This window comes from Glycine soja, chromosome 11 (assembly GCF_004193775.1).
Source record: "Glycine soja cultivar W05 chromosome 11, ASM419377v2, whole genome shotgun sequence".
NCBI lineage: Eukaryota > Viridiplantae > Streptophyta > Magnoliopsida > Fabales > Fabaceae > Glycine > Glycine soja.
The window spans coordinates 52,315,581-52,331,619 of NC_041012.1; the positions used below are offsets into that span (position 1 = coordinate 52,315,581).

The 16,039-nt window shown below is 34.1% G+C and overlaps 3 protein-coding genes across 5 annotated transcripts; 1 reads left to right on the plus strand and 2 right to left on the minus strand.

The window, feature by feature from the left end:
* Positions 1-945: 945 nt before the first annotated feature.
* Positions 946-5,732, minus strand: LOC114377392 (G-type lectin S-receptor-like serine/threonine-protein kinase CES101). Of its 2 annotated transcripts, none has more exons than XM_028335875.1 (9): positions 4,990-5,732; positions 4,792-4,912; positions 4,464-4,687; positions 2,613-2,714; positions 2,323-2,534; positions 2,041-2,251; positions 1,692-1,929; positions 1,452-1,602; positions 946-1,347 (listed from the first exon to the last, which is right to left on the minus strand). In XM_028335875.1, exons 1-9 carry the CDS (start codon positions 5,702-5,704, stop codon positions 1,039-1,041), a joined length of 2,283 nt encoding a protein of 760 aa, XP_028191676.1. In that variant the 5' UTR covers positions 5,705-5,732; the 3' UTR covers positions 946-1,038. The 2 variants fall into 2 exon arrangements, with proteins under 2 accessions (XP_028191676.1, XP_028191677.1); XM_028335876.1 differs by having other exon boundaries at positions 1,166-1,347; positions 1,429-1,602.
* Positions 5,733-7,831: 2,099 nt separating this feature from the next.
* LOC114375908 (nitrate regulatory gene2 protein-like) lies at positions 7,832-11,647 on the plus strand. Its single transcript, XM_028333769.1, has 4 exons — positions 7,832-9,038; positions 9,276-9,451; positions 9,724-9,947; positions 10,620-11,647. The coding sequence occupies exons 1-4, from the start codon at positions 7,988-7,990 to the stop codon at positions 11,416-11,418; spliced, it is 2,250 nt and encodes a 749-aa protein (XP_028189570.1). The 5' UTR covers positions 7,832-7,987; the 3' UTR covers positions 11,419-11,647.
* A 935-nt stretch (positions 11,648-12,582) lies between these two features.
* LOC114375666 (ras-related protein RHN1-like) lies at positions 12,583-14,949 on the minus strand. Of its 2 annotated transcripts, none has more exons than XM_028333516.1 (5): positions 14,669-14,949; positions 13,952-14,029; positions 13,689-13,856; positions 13,071-13,120; positions 12,583-12,994 (listed from the first exon to the last, which is right to left on the minus strand). In XM_028333516.1, the coding sequence occupies exons 1-5, from the start codon at positions 14,726-14,728 to the stop codon at positions 12,895-12,897; spliced, it is 456 nt and encodes a 151-aa protein (XP_028189317.1). In that variant the 5' UTR covers positions 14,729-14,949; the 3' UTR covers positions 12,583-12,894. The 2 variants fall into 2 exon arrangements, with proteins under 2 accessions (XP_028189317.1, XP_028189318.1); XM_028333517.1 differs by having other exon boundaries at positions 14,686-14,788.
* Between the last annotated feature and the right edge of the window lie 1,090 nt (positions 14,950-16,039).

The window sequence follows — 16,039 nt, forward strand, 5'->3', positions numbered from 1 at the left end:
AAAAAAGGCAGGTAGTGGATTGTTGAATGCAAAACTAAACACCCACAACATTGTATGTGAAGTCAATAACAATAGAGAAAAGAAAGTGTTTACGCGAAATTTCCATCCGATACAAACATTAACTCATTAAACCTTGGAAAAAAAAAACTCATTAAACATTTAACAAAAACTCAGTATATTTTGTTAATTAAATTTATAGTAAAATACAATGTCATCCTGAGAGATGCTATTTCAGTGTCTTCCCCTCTTACGTTAAGATACAAAGAAAATTATATTTCTCTCCTTTAAGATATGCGATGTTACAACCCCTTGATATAGATAATTTAGTCTATTTAACTTAACATCATTAAAAATATTTATCATAAGATTTTAATTAAAATATATGATAAAATATTTTTAATTTACTAAACGAGAAATTTTTTGGTAATTATTATACTTTATTTAATATAAACATATTCATTTCAAAAATTGAACGTTTAATATACATTTGTTAGCATTATATTTATTCAATTCAATAAATATATTATATTTAACAAATATAATATATATAAAAATTATTAAAGTTAATTATAAAATATAGTTAATAAATATAATATTATTTCAATCTTATATAAATATATTATTTCTTTGGTCCTAATTATTATAAGAAATATAAGACTTATTTTGTTGTTAATTTCAGTTTTATCCTTAATTAATTAAGAGGTCTATTATTGATAAAAACTTATTTTGTCGGCGAGTATAGTTATAGAGTTATTAGTAAAATAAGATATTATTATTGATTGAAAAATAATTTACTTTTAAACCATTTAATATCATGAGTAATCTTGAAATAAAATTAAAACTTATGATAAACTAACCAATCTAACCATTTTTATAGAATAATTAAGATGAGTTGTTTCATGTTTGTTGTCCATATTTCATAAATAAAAAATAAATGATTCGGTGAACTTATGAAATTGGGAATCATTCATTAATCATACGAGGAAAGCTCGTGTTTTGTGTTCATTCAATTTACATAAGGATGCTTGAAAAGTACTATTATCTCGCATCCATCATTGAAATTGTCACTTCATTTGTAGAATAAGATTTTCCGTTTCCTACTAATGCATTCTTTTCATTTGCACATGCGTCAGTAAAATATGCAGGCTGTTTAGGGACAGGGAGGAAGAGAGTTTCATTTGCAAGCATTGAATAAACTTCTAACATGCTTGGTCTATCTGCTGCATTGGCCTGTACACATAACAGGGCAACCTGAGTGCATCGCAATACTTCAGCTGTCCGGCATGATTCAAGCATTGATGAATCTATCAACTCAACACCTTTACCTTCATTCCATAGTTGCCATGCCTGCAATAAACATGCGTGCTCGTTTTAACAAAGTTAGCAGAAGTTAAAAGGACTGCTAAAACTATGATGTTACAGACAAACCTCAATTCTGTTCGGTTACTTACAAATCCAATAAGGTTGAGGGGGTAATCAGCCTGATAGCGAGAATTATTTTTCTTCCCACTTACAATCTCAAGCACTAGGACTCCATAGCTAAACACATCAGTCTTTGTTGAGATAATGCCTTTTATGACGTACTCAGGAGACATGTAACCACTGAAATAATCATCAAAGAAATATTTTTATTGTATAAGTAAATGAAGGGAGAAAAAATTGTGTTAATTTTTAATGAAATATATACTTACTATGTTCCAACAACTCTTTTTGTTTTCACTTCTACTACTTCTGAATCCAATATTACTGCCATGCCAAAATCACTAATTTTTGGGTTCATTTCATAATCAAGTAATATGTTACCTGCCTTCAAATCGCGGTGAATCACTTTTAATCTTGAAAAATGATGAAGATAAATCAACCCATGAGCTATACCTTCAATGATGTTGAATCTTTTCTCCCAAACTATTTTTTCCCTTCTTTTAGAATCTGTTTCAGAGTAAGCATTACTTATCAAGCCACAGAGCAAACAAGACATAACCCAGACTAAGTACTAAAATAAATATTTACAAGATTATCTTGCACATGAAGATCATATACCAAAGAGATGAAAGTCTAAACTTTTGTTGGGCAAGTACTCGTAGATTAATATGTTTTCTTCATTTTGTATGCAGAGCCCCGAAAGCCTTACAAGATTAGTATGCTGCAATTTTGCTACCAGTTCAGCCTCATTCTTAAACTCCACCAACCCTTGCCCCGATCTACTAGAAAGTCTCTTTATTGCTATTTCTTGTCCATCAGGAAGTACTCCCTGAGAATGTACACTCATTAGCTTTCACAATATCTAGCATCTTCTCAATTTATATCCTGGATAAACTTTACCTTGTAAACTGGTCCAAAACCACCCTGCCCTAACTTGTTTGCAACTGAAAAGTTGCCTGTTGCAGCAGCAATGATTGGAAAGCTAAATATTTGCATTTCATAGTTGACCTTGCTACGTTTTCTGTGTCTTTTTGTTTTGTGATACACAATGCAAGCCACAGAACTGACTCCAATTTCTAATAGTAGTTCCTTCTGCTTCTTTTTTCTGTCAGCTAGTTGTCATACACAAAAAACAAAATATTTATAGCAAATCTTCAACAAAATCATCACAAGCACCCAATAAAAGATACCTTCTATTTTGCATTTTCTCCAGATGATGCAGCACAAGTAGCCGAATATAAGTACAACAAAAACTCCTGCTATCACAATAAGCCAGGCCCACCATCTGCTTTCTACATTCATGGTAAACAAGCTGAAATGAAAAAGAGGGGAAAAAAAGTGTGCAGGGCTTTAAAAAGAGTAAATCACCATTTTCATTCCTAGAAGATCTTTTCTGTAATAATATCACATTATTCCCACGCAAAGGGTCCCTCAGTGATTCTTTATCATTCAAGTTCATCCCCACAAGTCATTCAAATGCACATTTGGCATTTTAAAATTTCCCTTTGCACTTGTATCAGTTGCTAACTTATCACACTCTCAAGTCTCATCCCTCATTTCCTCATCCTCTGTTTGTCATACACATCGAAGCTAGCCTTTCTGTTGGCAAAATTTGCCAAATTTATCCCCTATCCTGCTCCTGAAATTTGCACATCACTCTTGCCATTGTACACAAACATGTTAACAACAGAGATTCATTCGCATGTGGGTGCTGTTGTTGACACTTCACAGAAACAGGAAAAGACCATTTGCATAATTTTCTTGCGCAACAGCTTGGTCTTGAACTATTTCTTTTTGTTTGGTTTCCCACAATCCAAATCACTGAGAGTAATGTTATTTCCACTTACAATTTTCTGTCAATTTTTACAAGGAAAAGGATAAGAAAAGAGAAGTGTGGGATAAGATGGAGGAAGTGATAGAGAGACAGAGAAAAAAATGTTGTGAAAAACTAAATTGTAGAAATTCTGAATGGAAATAAGTAAAATAGTTAATTAGTTAGTTACTTTTCTGTTGAGGTCAGTTAAACTATTGGTACATGTTTAGTATATAAGAGAAAAAACATACTATCAGCTTGAGTTGATTCTTCAAAATTTTCTATGGCTGGGGATGGTTTGGAACTTTGAAAAAAAATCAAACCAAAACCAGTAAAATGGATTGGTTTTAAAAAACCTGACCAAAACACATTTATCCGGCAAAACCAGAAGTTCACGTGAACCACTTTCAAACTAGTTTTAGGTTCAAAACCAATTTTTAAAGCCGTTTTAGTTTCTACTAGAGACATCAATTCATCAATGCAGACATAGACTTAAAAAAAAAAATCAAACCAGTGTGCATTGTTGGTGATGGTCAGGTGAGGCCCTGTCACGAGTTAGAAGCTACATGTTAGTCAAGACTGCTTAAGAAATCTCTTGATTTCTCCTTGCGTTTGTATTTAACCACCTTGAAAGGCCCAGTGGCAGTGGCAGTGCTTCATGGCATGCCACTCACAAACACAAACATAACACCTTCTCATTAACGACGCCGTTTGGGAGTTTGAGTTTTGTAATTGAAGAGTGAGGGTTGGTTTATTAGAGGGAAAGTAATCGAAGCCATCGGTGGATGTTATTCTCATATCACAGAGCTTACAACCGACTTTTGAGTGCCCTGTACCTTCTCATATTCAACGATTCTGAAGCTGATCAACAATCTCGGTTTGAATTGGTTATTTTCATCACACTTAAGCTACAACTCCTTCTGGAAGCCGTTGGACTAATTGGAGTAGCAACATGGAAGGGACGTAGCCTGTAGTTTCTGATTTGGACAAAATGCGAGTAGCAACTTGTTGTAATTGCCCCTATTAATTCGGAATAACCTTTGTCTACAATGGCATCTAGGACTGGGAGGGAAACTACAACTACATATAACATATTACTACAAGGTTAAGGATCAAAGCTACGTAGGTCTGAGTTGTCAAGCACACAGTCGAAAGGAATAAAATTAAATAATGGAGGCGCGCTATTATGAAGAGAAGTAAACAGATTAATTAAAGCATGGTTAAGTACTCGTGTGATGCGCGTGCACTAAACCAGGAGGAATATACACTGCTGTTAGAGTAGTGAAGATAGTTTGAGTTCCATAACCAGCGTAGGCACAAATTGCAAGATTGTGAGAACTTGAATATGTGGTGTCACCAATATACATGTTGCTTGAAATTGAACTGTCACATTTCATGGATGGGCAAGTAGACCAATTAGTTGGTCTAAGCTTGGATGGCTCACATGTTAATCTAACCAACAAAACCAGGCAAAAATGCATAAGAGCCAAGAAGGTCAGGCACGTATAACACAATAAGAACGTACAATTGTATATATAATGCATGCATATACTCACTTCCAATTTTTGGTAGCATCACAGTAGCATTTCACACAGCCATTTGCGGTGTAGACATAAGAACCATTTGGAACAAGTAAAGGGTGGTCCAAAGAGTCTTTTCTGACCATCGAGGAACAAACTGTGGGTAAACCAAATCAGTATTATACTCTAACAAAAGAGTCTTAGTTTAAAAAGAAAAAAAAAAAAGAGATGAACCTGGGAGTGGAATATCCAAAGCCCGACCAAACATAAGATGAGGTTGGTTGGAAGTTGTAATGGTTTGTGAAGAGACATGGTACTCATGAGCTATCTGTTCCAAGGTAGTGCTCCCGTATTCCAGCGTCAATCCAAAATGGAGAACGTCAAGCCCGTTGACCTTCCCACAGCTACAAGGTAGTGGCACTCGCAGTTCTTGTCCCGTCCTTAAATTGGTCACGTTGTTCCCATGTTGGATATCCGTTGAAGCCACCAAACCGGAGAACACAGTGGTTGCTAGATAAGAAATATTGTCACCCTTCCGCACAGTGTAAACGAGGGGGTTAGAGGGCTCTCCGTACAACCCAGGCCCACTGCAATCGCACTCCAAGGGAATCCGTAAAAGGCGATTCTCCTCCACCGTGAAATTGTTTGGTAGGGTCCACTCAGGGAGGTTGTTAGCGGCGAGAATGTCTGCGACGCCAGTGACGTTGAAGAGTCTCTGAATGGCCCCTATGGTGGTTGGGACTGGTGACTTGTAACCAAGCAACGCTGGACACGTGGTCCTTTCCCAACACCGAAAGCCTACAGCTACAGCCGTTGGTGTTAGTGTTAATAATAACAGGAGAGGAATTCGAACTTGAACCCTCTCCACCAAAGCCATGCCCCTTGCTACACTACTACTATTCAATTCAACAGTATCAGTATACCAGAGTACGTTGCCCTCCTTTTCCATATATAGTTCAAAATGGCCTCATTCAATTTTTCTATAGTCAACCCATTTGCTGCTTCAGTAGTATTCCAATCAAACTAATAACTGGTCAGCCTTGGCAGCCTTGGCCATTTTGTTAAATTCAAGTTTACAATACTAAAATTATTAGTACAATGTAATTAATGCAAGTAATTATTAAGACTAAGACCTAATATATTTTAAATTCAAATAGTATTTAAAGATATAAATCAATAGACAAATATTTAAAAATAATAAACATATGTATATATATATATATATATATATCTATATATATATATATAATATTAATTTGACTAAGTAATTGAAACTTAATAGAAAAATAAATAGGACATAAGTTGAAAAATAATAATGTAAAAAAAAATGTTTTGACAAAGTTGATATGGGAAGAATAAACTTGATATAATTTTTTTAAAATTCTAATATTCGAGAGTTTTAAAAAATATCTTAATTTGATATATTAAATAATAATAAAATCATATGTCTTGATTGGAACAAATTATAGTAAATATACCTTCATATTAATATATATATATATATATATATATATATATATAACTTGTTACATAAAGGTGATTAATTTAAATTTAAATTAAAAAATTAAATTTATTTATATAAATTTTCATACTCGAACATTTTTTTAAAACATATAGAAACATATTAAAGACTCGTGGAAAAAAAGGTCCGTGTTGCACGAGCCACTAGACTAGTCTACTTTCCTTACCCAAGGAAAGAAAATTGAAGATTCGTAGTTGTAGCATGCATAGAAATAGAATAAAATGGTGTGTGGCGATATATTTTAGTCAAACCCGTGAAGTTACATGTATTTTCCATTTTAGTTAAATTAATTTATTGCACATTATATTTCCGGGAATGAATTTGGTTATTTTTAAAAAAATCTTGGGTAAAATTCATCCCCGAAAATAAAAAAAAAGTGTGACAAATTCATTCATCCATTAATTTTCATCGTTACTGTCAATAAAAGAGTTTACGTGACACAGAGAGACGAAAATATCACAAAAATAATGGGCAACACAATTGTTGAATAGAATGAATCTAAATATTAGTAAGTTACCATTGAACAAAAATGTTAGTAAGTTACTACTAGACTAAAACGTCAATAATTTTCCTTAGATCAAAATGTTAGTAATTTTTTTTATCAAAATGTTAGTACGTTTTCATTGGACAAAAATATTAGTATTTTTTTTTTACCAAAATGTCAATACGTTTCTATTAAATTAATTTGTTAAATCTCAAATTTCATTTCATTTAAAGGTAAAATATAATTTAATATTGTTCTTCAGCATAACATTACAATAAACACTTAAAAAACAAGAAAGCAAACTTAAGTTAAAAGAAACATAATAAACATAATTTTGATTAATATGTATAATTACTTTAACAAGCATTGTAACTCAAATGCAATCACAACAACATTAGTAACATGTTTTGAATTTGATTAATTATTTTTATTGTTGCTTACAAGTTATTTATGTTAGATGACATTTTTTTATGTTTAAAATATTTTTAGATGATGTTTAAATCTTAAAAGATAAATTAAATAAAAAAAGGAATTCTATTGTAGTTAAGTAATTTCACTCAATTCTTGTTCCAAGTTAAGTGTGTAAATAAAAAAAATGAATTAAATCAATTTTTTTTGAAAGAAAATAAAAAAATGAATATCCACGATACTATCAAAGTTATGGACATTTTATTTAGGACAACACCCTAAAAATAACGTTTTTTTAATATATTTATATAAAAATATATTTAAATATTTATTGACATATTTACTGACCTATATTAATTAAAATTTAAACTAAATAATTAATAGCATATCAAAAATTTAAAATCATATAAAAAATACTCATTTAAATGATAAGAGATGAATTTAATATTCATACAAGAGACGGGACACTTAATTAGTTAAAAGTAATTTATTGTTTACCTTTAAAAAGTTGGAATTTATATAATACATTAATAAAAATCAAAGTAAGTTAAAGTTAGAATGACGGGCTAGGATACAATGAGATTATTTGTAGATCTCATACATTGGGTTGGATTTTTATTAATGTAAGTACCTTTAACTTCTATATTTTCCTTTTCTCTCTTTTATTCGGTTGTTCATCTGACGTTTACTGTAGCATTCTACTCAAACTAGTTTATCCTCCAAACCCCCTTCTTCGAATTTTCACTTTTCCCACTTGACGCCTTTATTCATATTCTTTCATTCTTCTCCAAAACCCAAGGATTGAAAGCTCTCTCTGGATGGGTTGCAATCAATCCAAGATCGAGAACGAGGAAGCGGTGGCGCGATGCAAGGAGCGGAAGCGCTTCATGAAGGACTCCGTGTCCTCCCGCAACGCCTTCGCCGCCGCCCACTCCTCCTACGCCACCTGCCTCAAGAACACCGGCGCCGCCCTTGGCGACTTCGCCCATGGCGAGGTCCAAAACCCTCAATTACACTCAAACGACAACAACACCACCAGCAGCAGCTCCTCCTACGTGCCGGCCCCACAGCCCTTCGAGATTCCTCTCCCGCCGCCCCCTCTCCCCGATTTCTCCCCCGCCCAACCTCTCCAGCGTGCCGCCAGCATGCCCGAGATCAAGATCAACAATCCCGACTCCAGGCCCAGGCCCGAGCCCGTCACTACTATCATCGAAGAGGACGACGAAGAAGACAAGGAGTTAGAGAACGAAGGGTCTTTAAGGAAAAGAAGAAGCAACAGAGTTAATAGTAATAATAGAAGGGTGCCAGAAGAAGAACAACAACGACAGCCTCCTCCTCCTTCTTCCAAACAACCTGATCACGTGACACATCACCACCACCACTCCTCCATGGCGCCGGACACTCAGAGTGGTGCTTGGGAGTACTTCTTCCCTTCCATGGAGAACATTGCCGGGACCAGCCTCAATGCGGCCGAAGAAGATGCTGTCCATAAGGTGCACGAAATTGAGAGGAAGGTGTTTGAGGAAAAGCCCAGCAGGGTTGTCCTTGAGGAAGATGAGGCTGTCACGCCTGTCAGGAAGGTTCAGGTTCCTGAGCCTGAACCCGAGCCCAAACCCCAGCCCGATCCAGAGCCCGAGCCTCTGAATGTGCCGGAGGAAATGATGGAGACGCCGGTGTCGATGAAGATGAAGCAGACGCCGAGTTCTGTGGATGGGAAGAGGATTGTTGTGCAACGTTCTGTGAATCTGCTGCAGATATTTGCTAACCTTGATGATCATTTTCTCAAGGCTTCTGAGGCTGCTCATGAGGTTTCAAAGATGCTTGAGGCCACGAGATTGCACTATCACTCCAATTTTGCGGATAATAGAGGTACCTACCTATCTATTTCTACTTCTACATAGGGTACTTGTTTGAAGTAATGAGCTTTTTAACTTCTAGCTTTATGATCAATTGGTGGGAAAGGTGTGATGATGGTGATTACTTGATAGATTTCATTGTAAGAGTGTGGCAAGTTTGGGCAAGCTGCTCGTTTATTTTATCATGATGTATGTCTTTTGTGTTGTCATATTATGCAAATGGTTTTTTGTTCTTTTATTCTTCTTGCAGGACACATTGATCACTCTGCACGAGTCATGCGAGTTATTACATGGAACCGATCCTTTAAGGGAATACCTAATTTGGATGATGGGAAGGATGATTTTGACTCGGATGAGCATGAGACGCATGCCACCATCTTGGACAAGTTGTTAGCATGGGAGAAGAAACTCTACGATGAAGTTAAGGTAAGTTGACTAAGACAACTGTTATGTGATAGGAGTTTTACTTAAATTGTCTTCCTTTCCTATTTAAACCTTAACTATTTTCTTTCAAAGTCATGCTGCTCTGAGTATGACAATGTAAATATATATATTTTTTAAATATTTATATCTTTCTGTCTACTTATCCTTTTTTTACTGCCTTATCTTTGCTTAGTTCTGGGTTAAATATGAAGACGGACAGACACACATATTTCTTGTTCTAATTCTGAATTTGTCTGCATAATATTATTTTATAGGCTGGTGAACTAATGAAATTTGAGTACCAAAGAAAAGTTGCTGCACTTAATAAGCTGAAGAAAAGGGGCACGCACTCTGAAGCATTGGAGAAAGCAAAAGCAGTTGTCAGTCATTTGCATACAAGATACATTGTAGATATGCAATCCTTGGATTCAACAGTCTCCGAGATTAACCGATTACGTGATGAACAGTTGTATCCAAGACTTATTCAGCTTGTTGATGGGTGAGTAATATTGTAGAAGTTTTTCTTTTTCTTCAAGTAGTTATATTCATCCACCCCATTTTGGGGTGGAAAATAGGAGAGAGAGAGAGAGAGAGAGAGAGAGAGAGAGAGAGAAATTGAAAGAATTGATAGGTGATGTGCTGTAAAAATAAGAGAGATGGATAGAAAAATGGGGTGGAGATGAGATGGAACTCATGGAAGAGAATAATTATCCTTTTGTTTTTACAATTCAGATATTATAATTATAGATGGGTTGTCTTGTAACCTTGAAGAAGTTTTTCTTTTTCTTTTTGTTATTACGATTCACATATCTGGCATGCTACTTCTCAAGTCTTCATTAATGTTCCTGTTGGCACGCTTGTTTCTACTCAAATGAATGCTGAATGCAAGTTGCATGCTTCTTGCAGGGAAGTTCCCCCCAACCCCCCCTTAATCCAATTAGTAAATATTTATTTGTTTCAATGCAACAATAAATTTCTATTTTTAATAAGTAGTTTTATTGGTTGGATAATTGGTCACACTTTTTTTATGAAATGGATTGAATTTATATTAGTCCGCATACAGCAAACTAATATGATTAAATCTAATGTATGTATTTAATCAAATAAATACATTATGTCAGAACCTCACACATGACACATATAATATTGATGGACTTTTTATGGACTGCAGGATGGCCACTATGTGGAAAACCATGCTAGAGCACCATGTGAAGCAATCAGATACTGTGACATCGCTAAGAAATTTAGATATTTCCCAGTCTCCTAAGACAACTAGTGAACACCATTATGACCGAACATACCAGCTAGTTCTTGTTGTGCAACAGTGGCATTCACACTTTGAGAAGCTTGTCAACCATCAAAAGGGATACATAAAGGCGCTAAACACTTGGTTAAAATTAAACATCATCCCTATTGAAAGCAATTTAAAGGAAAAGGTTTCTTCGCCTCCAAGAGTTAGAAGTCCACCCATACAAGGCCTTCTCAATGCATGGAATGACCGTCTTGATAAACTTCCTGATGAGCTTGCTAGGACTGCTATAGGAAACTTTGTTAATGTGATAGAGACTATTTACCATCAGCAAGAAGAAGAAATAGCTTTGAAGAGGAAATGTGAGGATACACGAAAGGAGCTATCCCGCAAAACCAGGCAATTTGAAGATTGGTATAACAAGTATATGCAAAAGAAAATACCAGATGAATACAATCCAGACAGGGCAGAAGATGCTAATGCTCCTGATGAAGTTGTTACAGAGAGGCAGTTTGCAGTTGAACTAGTGAAGAAGAGATTGGAAGATGAGGAAGAAGCCTATGCAAGGCAATGCCTCCAAGTGAGGCAAAAAACTTTGGGAAGTCTCAAAAATCGCATGCCAGAGCTCTTTAGGGCTATGTCTGATTTTTCTCTTGAATGTTCCAGAATGTACAGTGAATTAAGGTCAATATCACAGCACCTAGGCCAGAGCTCATCATGAGCTGGGTTGCACTTATTTTGTTTTTTCGGGGTGGAGTATATTTTTCTTGGTTGTGTGATATGATATGATATGATACACACTTAAAATCTCTTGATTGGGGATTAGTCCTGAAGATTGCATTTGACAGTGTTAAATAAACAGTATTTGAATTTTCACATTATAGCAGAGAATGCAGTTGAATGGATTCATACCCTTTGATATAAACGTTCCGTGTTCCATGTTTTGTTCAGTTGTAACTAATGTAAATATCCTCAAACTGTTTCAACATGCTGCATGCTGGCTGATAGAAAAGGTGACTTAAATAATCATGCTTCTGGCAGGAAAAAAAATAATTAGTTTATGAAATCCAATTCTATAATACAGTGGCTTCATCTTGTAGCTCTTGATCAATATCAATCTCACGTCGTTTTTTATTATTATAATAAACAATTGTTGGTTTTGTGATTTGGTGCAGTTATATTATATGATGTTGTGGGTTCTAATCCTTTCACTAACAAATTAACAATCAATATTTGTCCATAAAAAAATATTATATTGTCACGAACTGTCCACAAATCATATTTAAATTAAAAATAAATGCACTAGCAAACAACGAAGATAATGCCTTATGGCATAAACTGCTTCTTTATAAGGTTCTGAATTTATTGTGTTTTCAAATGGAGAAGTGGAAAAGAAAGAAAAATATTGGATGAGAATTGACAAACATAAAAACTGAAATATTCCCACGTACTTATACGATCTACATTTTTCTATTCCAAGGGAAACGAAAGAAGCAGGGTATGAAGATGACCTCAACACTACCTCAGCTTCAATCTCTCTGGCTCCAAATCAGATTTGTTTACTACTAATGCCATCACTGACTTATGATTTCCTACATGAAGTAGTTACGGTTTTACTGTAATGAGATATGAATAAACGAAAAACTGACTAAAGAGAGATAGAAAACAAGTTATTAATTTCCAAACTCCAAAGACAAATATGATTGGGTGATTATTGATTAAGGAATAAGAGTGGTTTTATTTCCAACTTTAATCTTTAGGTACAAACTTGAATTGATGCAACAAGAAAAAAAAAAGTTGAAGCAATAACTACTCATAGAATGCACGTAGTGCAACCAAAAAATATGGATGCACTTAATAAACTTGATTTGTTGTTTTCCACTAATTTGATGTAGAAATAATTCAATATGATGTGAACCCAAGATTCTGCTAGTGCTGACAACCAGCTGGTAGACAAAGTGGTAGGAAAACAGAGGACACAGGCCTTGTTTCGATGACAAGGTAACCTCCTCACTCTAAGGTATACTAATGAAATTCTTCTCTGTGTTTCCATTTCCTTCAATGTTTATTTATACATGATTCATAGTTGTCTGATAGTGAAAATAGGAAAATCATACAGCAACAATATTATCCTAACAGAAATGCACTAGTAACTTCCTAACAGAATTGCTCTAACAGATTCTGTTATGGCCTATAGCTAGGTGCTGTAATCGTTCATGTAAGTGGGTCTTGTAGCATTCCTCTTGGGCCTCCCTTCGTGGGTTTCCTTGCTGCCATTTCTAGTGCTGGTTTCCTCACTGCCATTACTAGTGCTGGTGTTGCTTACACAAAGATAACATAGCATTTGTTTATTTACTGAGTTTGAGGCATTACCATGTGTTTGCAATTCCTGAACCCATTTTTTTGGCTCGAACAAATGTATCCTGAAATAGAAGATCAAAACAGACAAAAAGTTTTAAGATTCATTCAAGTGCATTAAAAGAAATGAAGCAATAACATAGATAAGGTTCCTAAGTATAGGTTACTAATGTAGTATTCAGTAATCATTCTTCAGGGTAAGGTAACAGACAAAATTCAAGAGAAAAGAGAACATATTGCAATGCAACCACATTCTTCTCCTGACAATTACTATGGCCTGAAGAGAAGGGAAGCATCCCAGAAATTTGTCCTACCTGCTGCTAAGGTTTAAAAGAATTAATGCCGAGCATGATTAGTCATGGTCATTAATTTATTTACTTGTTAAATTTGCTTGGAAAGAGAAGTTCCTTTCACAATTTACATTGTCTATCACTTCACAGTGCAGAATATTGATATTTCTTTCATCCCAATCTGATATTATGACTACAAGTTCTTTATCAGTTTTTGTAATCATTTCAAACAAAATTGCAATAATTAAGACCAAATGTTATTAGGCTTGCAATATCACAAGTTCCAGTGTATCCACTCCAGGTAGACCATAATACTTTCAAAATTAACAACCCGAATACTTACAACGCTTGAGATGTCATAGACAACAATTGCTGCTGCTGCACCACGGTAGTACATAGGAGCCAAACTATGATAACGTTCCTGTCCGGCTGTGTCCCATACATCGAACTTCACAGTTGCTTCAGATAATGACAATATTTGAGTGAAAAAAGCAGCTCCTATGGTTGGTTCCTGTGCGTAGATTAATGGTAAGATTCCTAAACTGTGCTGAGATACGAAGAAAGCAGCTTTCAAAATTCAATTAATGCGATAAAATGGAAGTAAACCTGGTTAGGAAAGAAATGGCCTTTTACAAATCTCAGTGCTATACTGGTCTTTCCAGTTCCCATGTCTCCAAGAAGTACCTACAAGAAGGAACATATTATATGAATCTGTGTCTGATCATAATGAGTAATGAAGATATTATTAGATGAAAATTAACCAAATACTATGTTGTATGGCTATAAGTAAAAATAGTGGATATGAAACAATGTGATATACAAACATGGCTATAAGTAGTGGATATGGCCAAATTTTTAAGATGGTATCAAGAGCCTATTCTAGCTTGTTGGACTTATCGAGTCACATGTTATATCGTATCATCCGCAAATGTCCGGTCCTTTACCTGAGAGGGTATTGGATATCTCACTTCGACCAGTAATATGAACAAAATAAAATATATAGTTAGGGACAATCCTTATCTGTTGAATTAGTTTTAGAGTTGAGTTAGTTCCAACTATGAGTATCAAATTGATATTTTGGTTAATTACAATAAAAAATCTTGCCGGCTAATCGATCATGCACTATATATTGATATACTTTTTCTGTTTCTATTTCATATTTAATTTAATAACGATCTATTCATATGATTGTTATTCTTCACATATTAATTATTCTTTCCTTTGTATATCTGACAAGTACGAAAATTTGATACTGCATGGACAATGCAATATATGTAATGGATTTTTATGTGAAATCAGAAAAGAAAAATGAAAAAAATTAACCACGAGGTGAGACATACCCACCAGCTTGGCTTGAATGATCTTATTCCCCGGCCTTGCCATACCGCTAGGTTGAAGAAAAAGAAACAAATTGTAGAAGTTGCAGAAAAAGAAAGAGAAGCTTATGACAAAAGAAGCTACTAGCTAAATTTCTCAGAGGAAACTTGGCTTAGAACAGGCACTTGGGTAGTTGACTGGTAGTTTTTGTTTAGCGTTGACTGTTTGTTAGTTGAATACAACATAACTCACAATGTCCGCACCGCTTTGATATTCAATTTTGGTGCTGTTGTTATTATCCATTAAAAGGCATTCTCGTCAACTATATCGATTGTATCTGCAAATTTGATGCTTTATGTCTGAACACTGAACATAGAAGAACACTTCAAAATATATACATGATGCATCCTCCCAGTCCCTAATCTCCTAGTAGAACAAGAAGTGCCCCAAAATCAAATATTTTCTACAGATTAATTCAGCCATGTGTTCATTTTCAAAATGAGCTTGATTGACAGCAACTTGAACATAGTTTTGCTTGCGATGAATGCCAAATTAGTTACACGGTAAGAAAAAAATAGTAGCAACATATTCTAGAATGTCAAATAACAAATATAAAAATCGTAAATTTTATTAAATCCTGCCAAGAGTTGAACCTCGGTCATCTACCTGTAAATTTTACTAATAAATACATTAAATATATAAATAGGACTCTGCACGATTTAATAAAAAAAAAATGGGTTAAAAAGTAACTAATAATCATCATGTTAAAAAATACTAGTTAGCAATGCTGTTGTTATTGTTGTTAAGTTTAATTATACATCTTTTATTTTTATAATTTACTTAAGATTTTTTACATTTATTCTTATACTAGTGTTACTAGTTTATGTTTTACCCTCAGTCTCAAGTGTACGCGATACTAGTATCTTATAGGACAGGATGTTTTGCCATTTTATTGAAACAATTTATCTTTTAAAATTTGAATATTTTCTCTCTTCTTCTTTTTTATGTATATTTCACATGTAATTTTTACAACAAATCAATTTTTTTTCTCTAAGAAATCTTAAATTCTTTCTTATTTCTAAATTAATTTCAATATTTTTTAAAATAATTTATCAATAATTAAAAATAATCTTTCATGACAATTTGAATTATTCATTGTTAATTTAAAATATAATTTATATATTAAAAAATATTTATTTATTATAGATTTTAATCATATAAAAAAAATATGTACGTGCTTTGTAAAATACACACGTTTAAAATACTAGTTAATAATAATTCAAGAAAAGAAACTGAATTAGAAAATGTAACAAATTGTTATCAGTTGAGAAATGTTTTTTATCTGTATTATATCTAATATTTTTCTCTACATTCTTA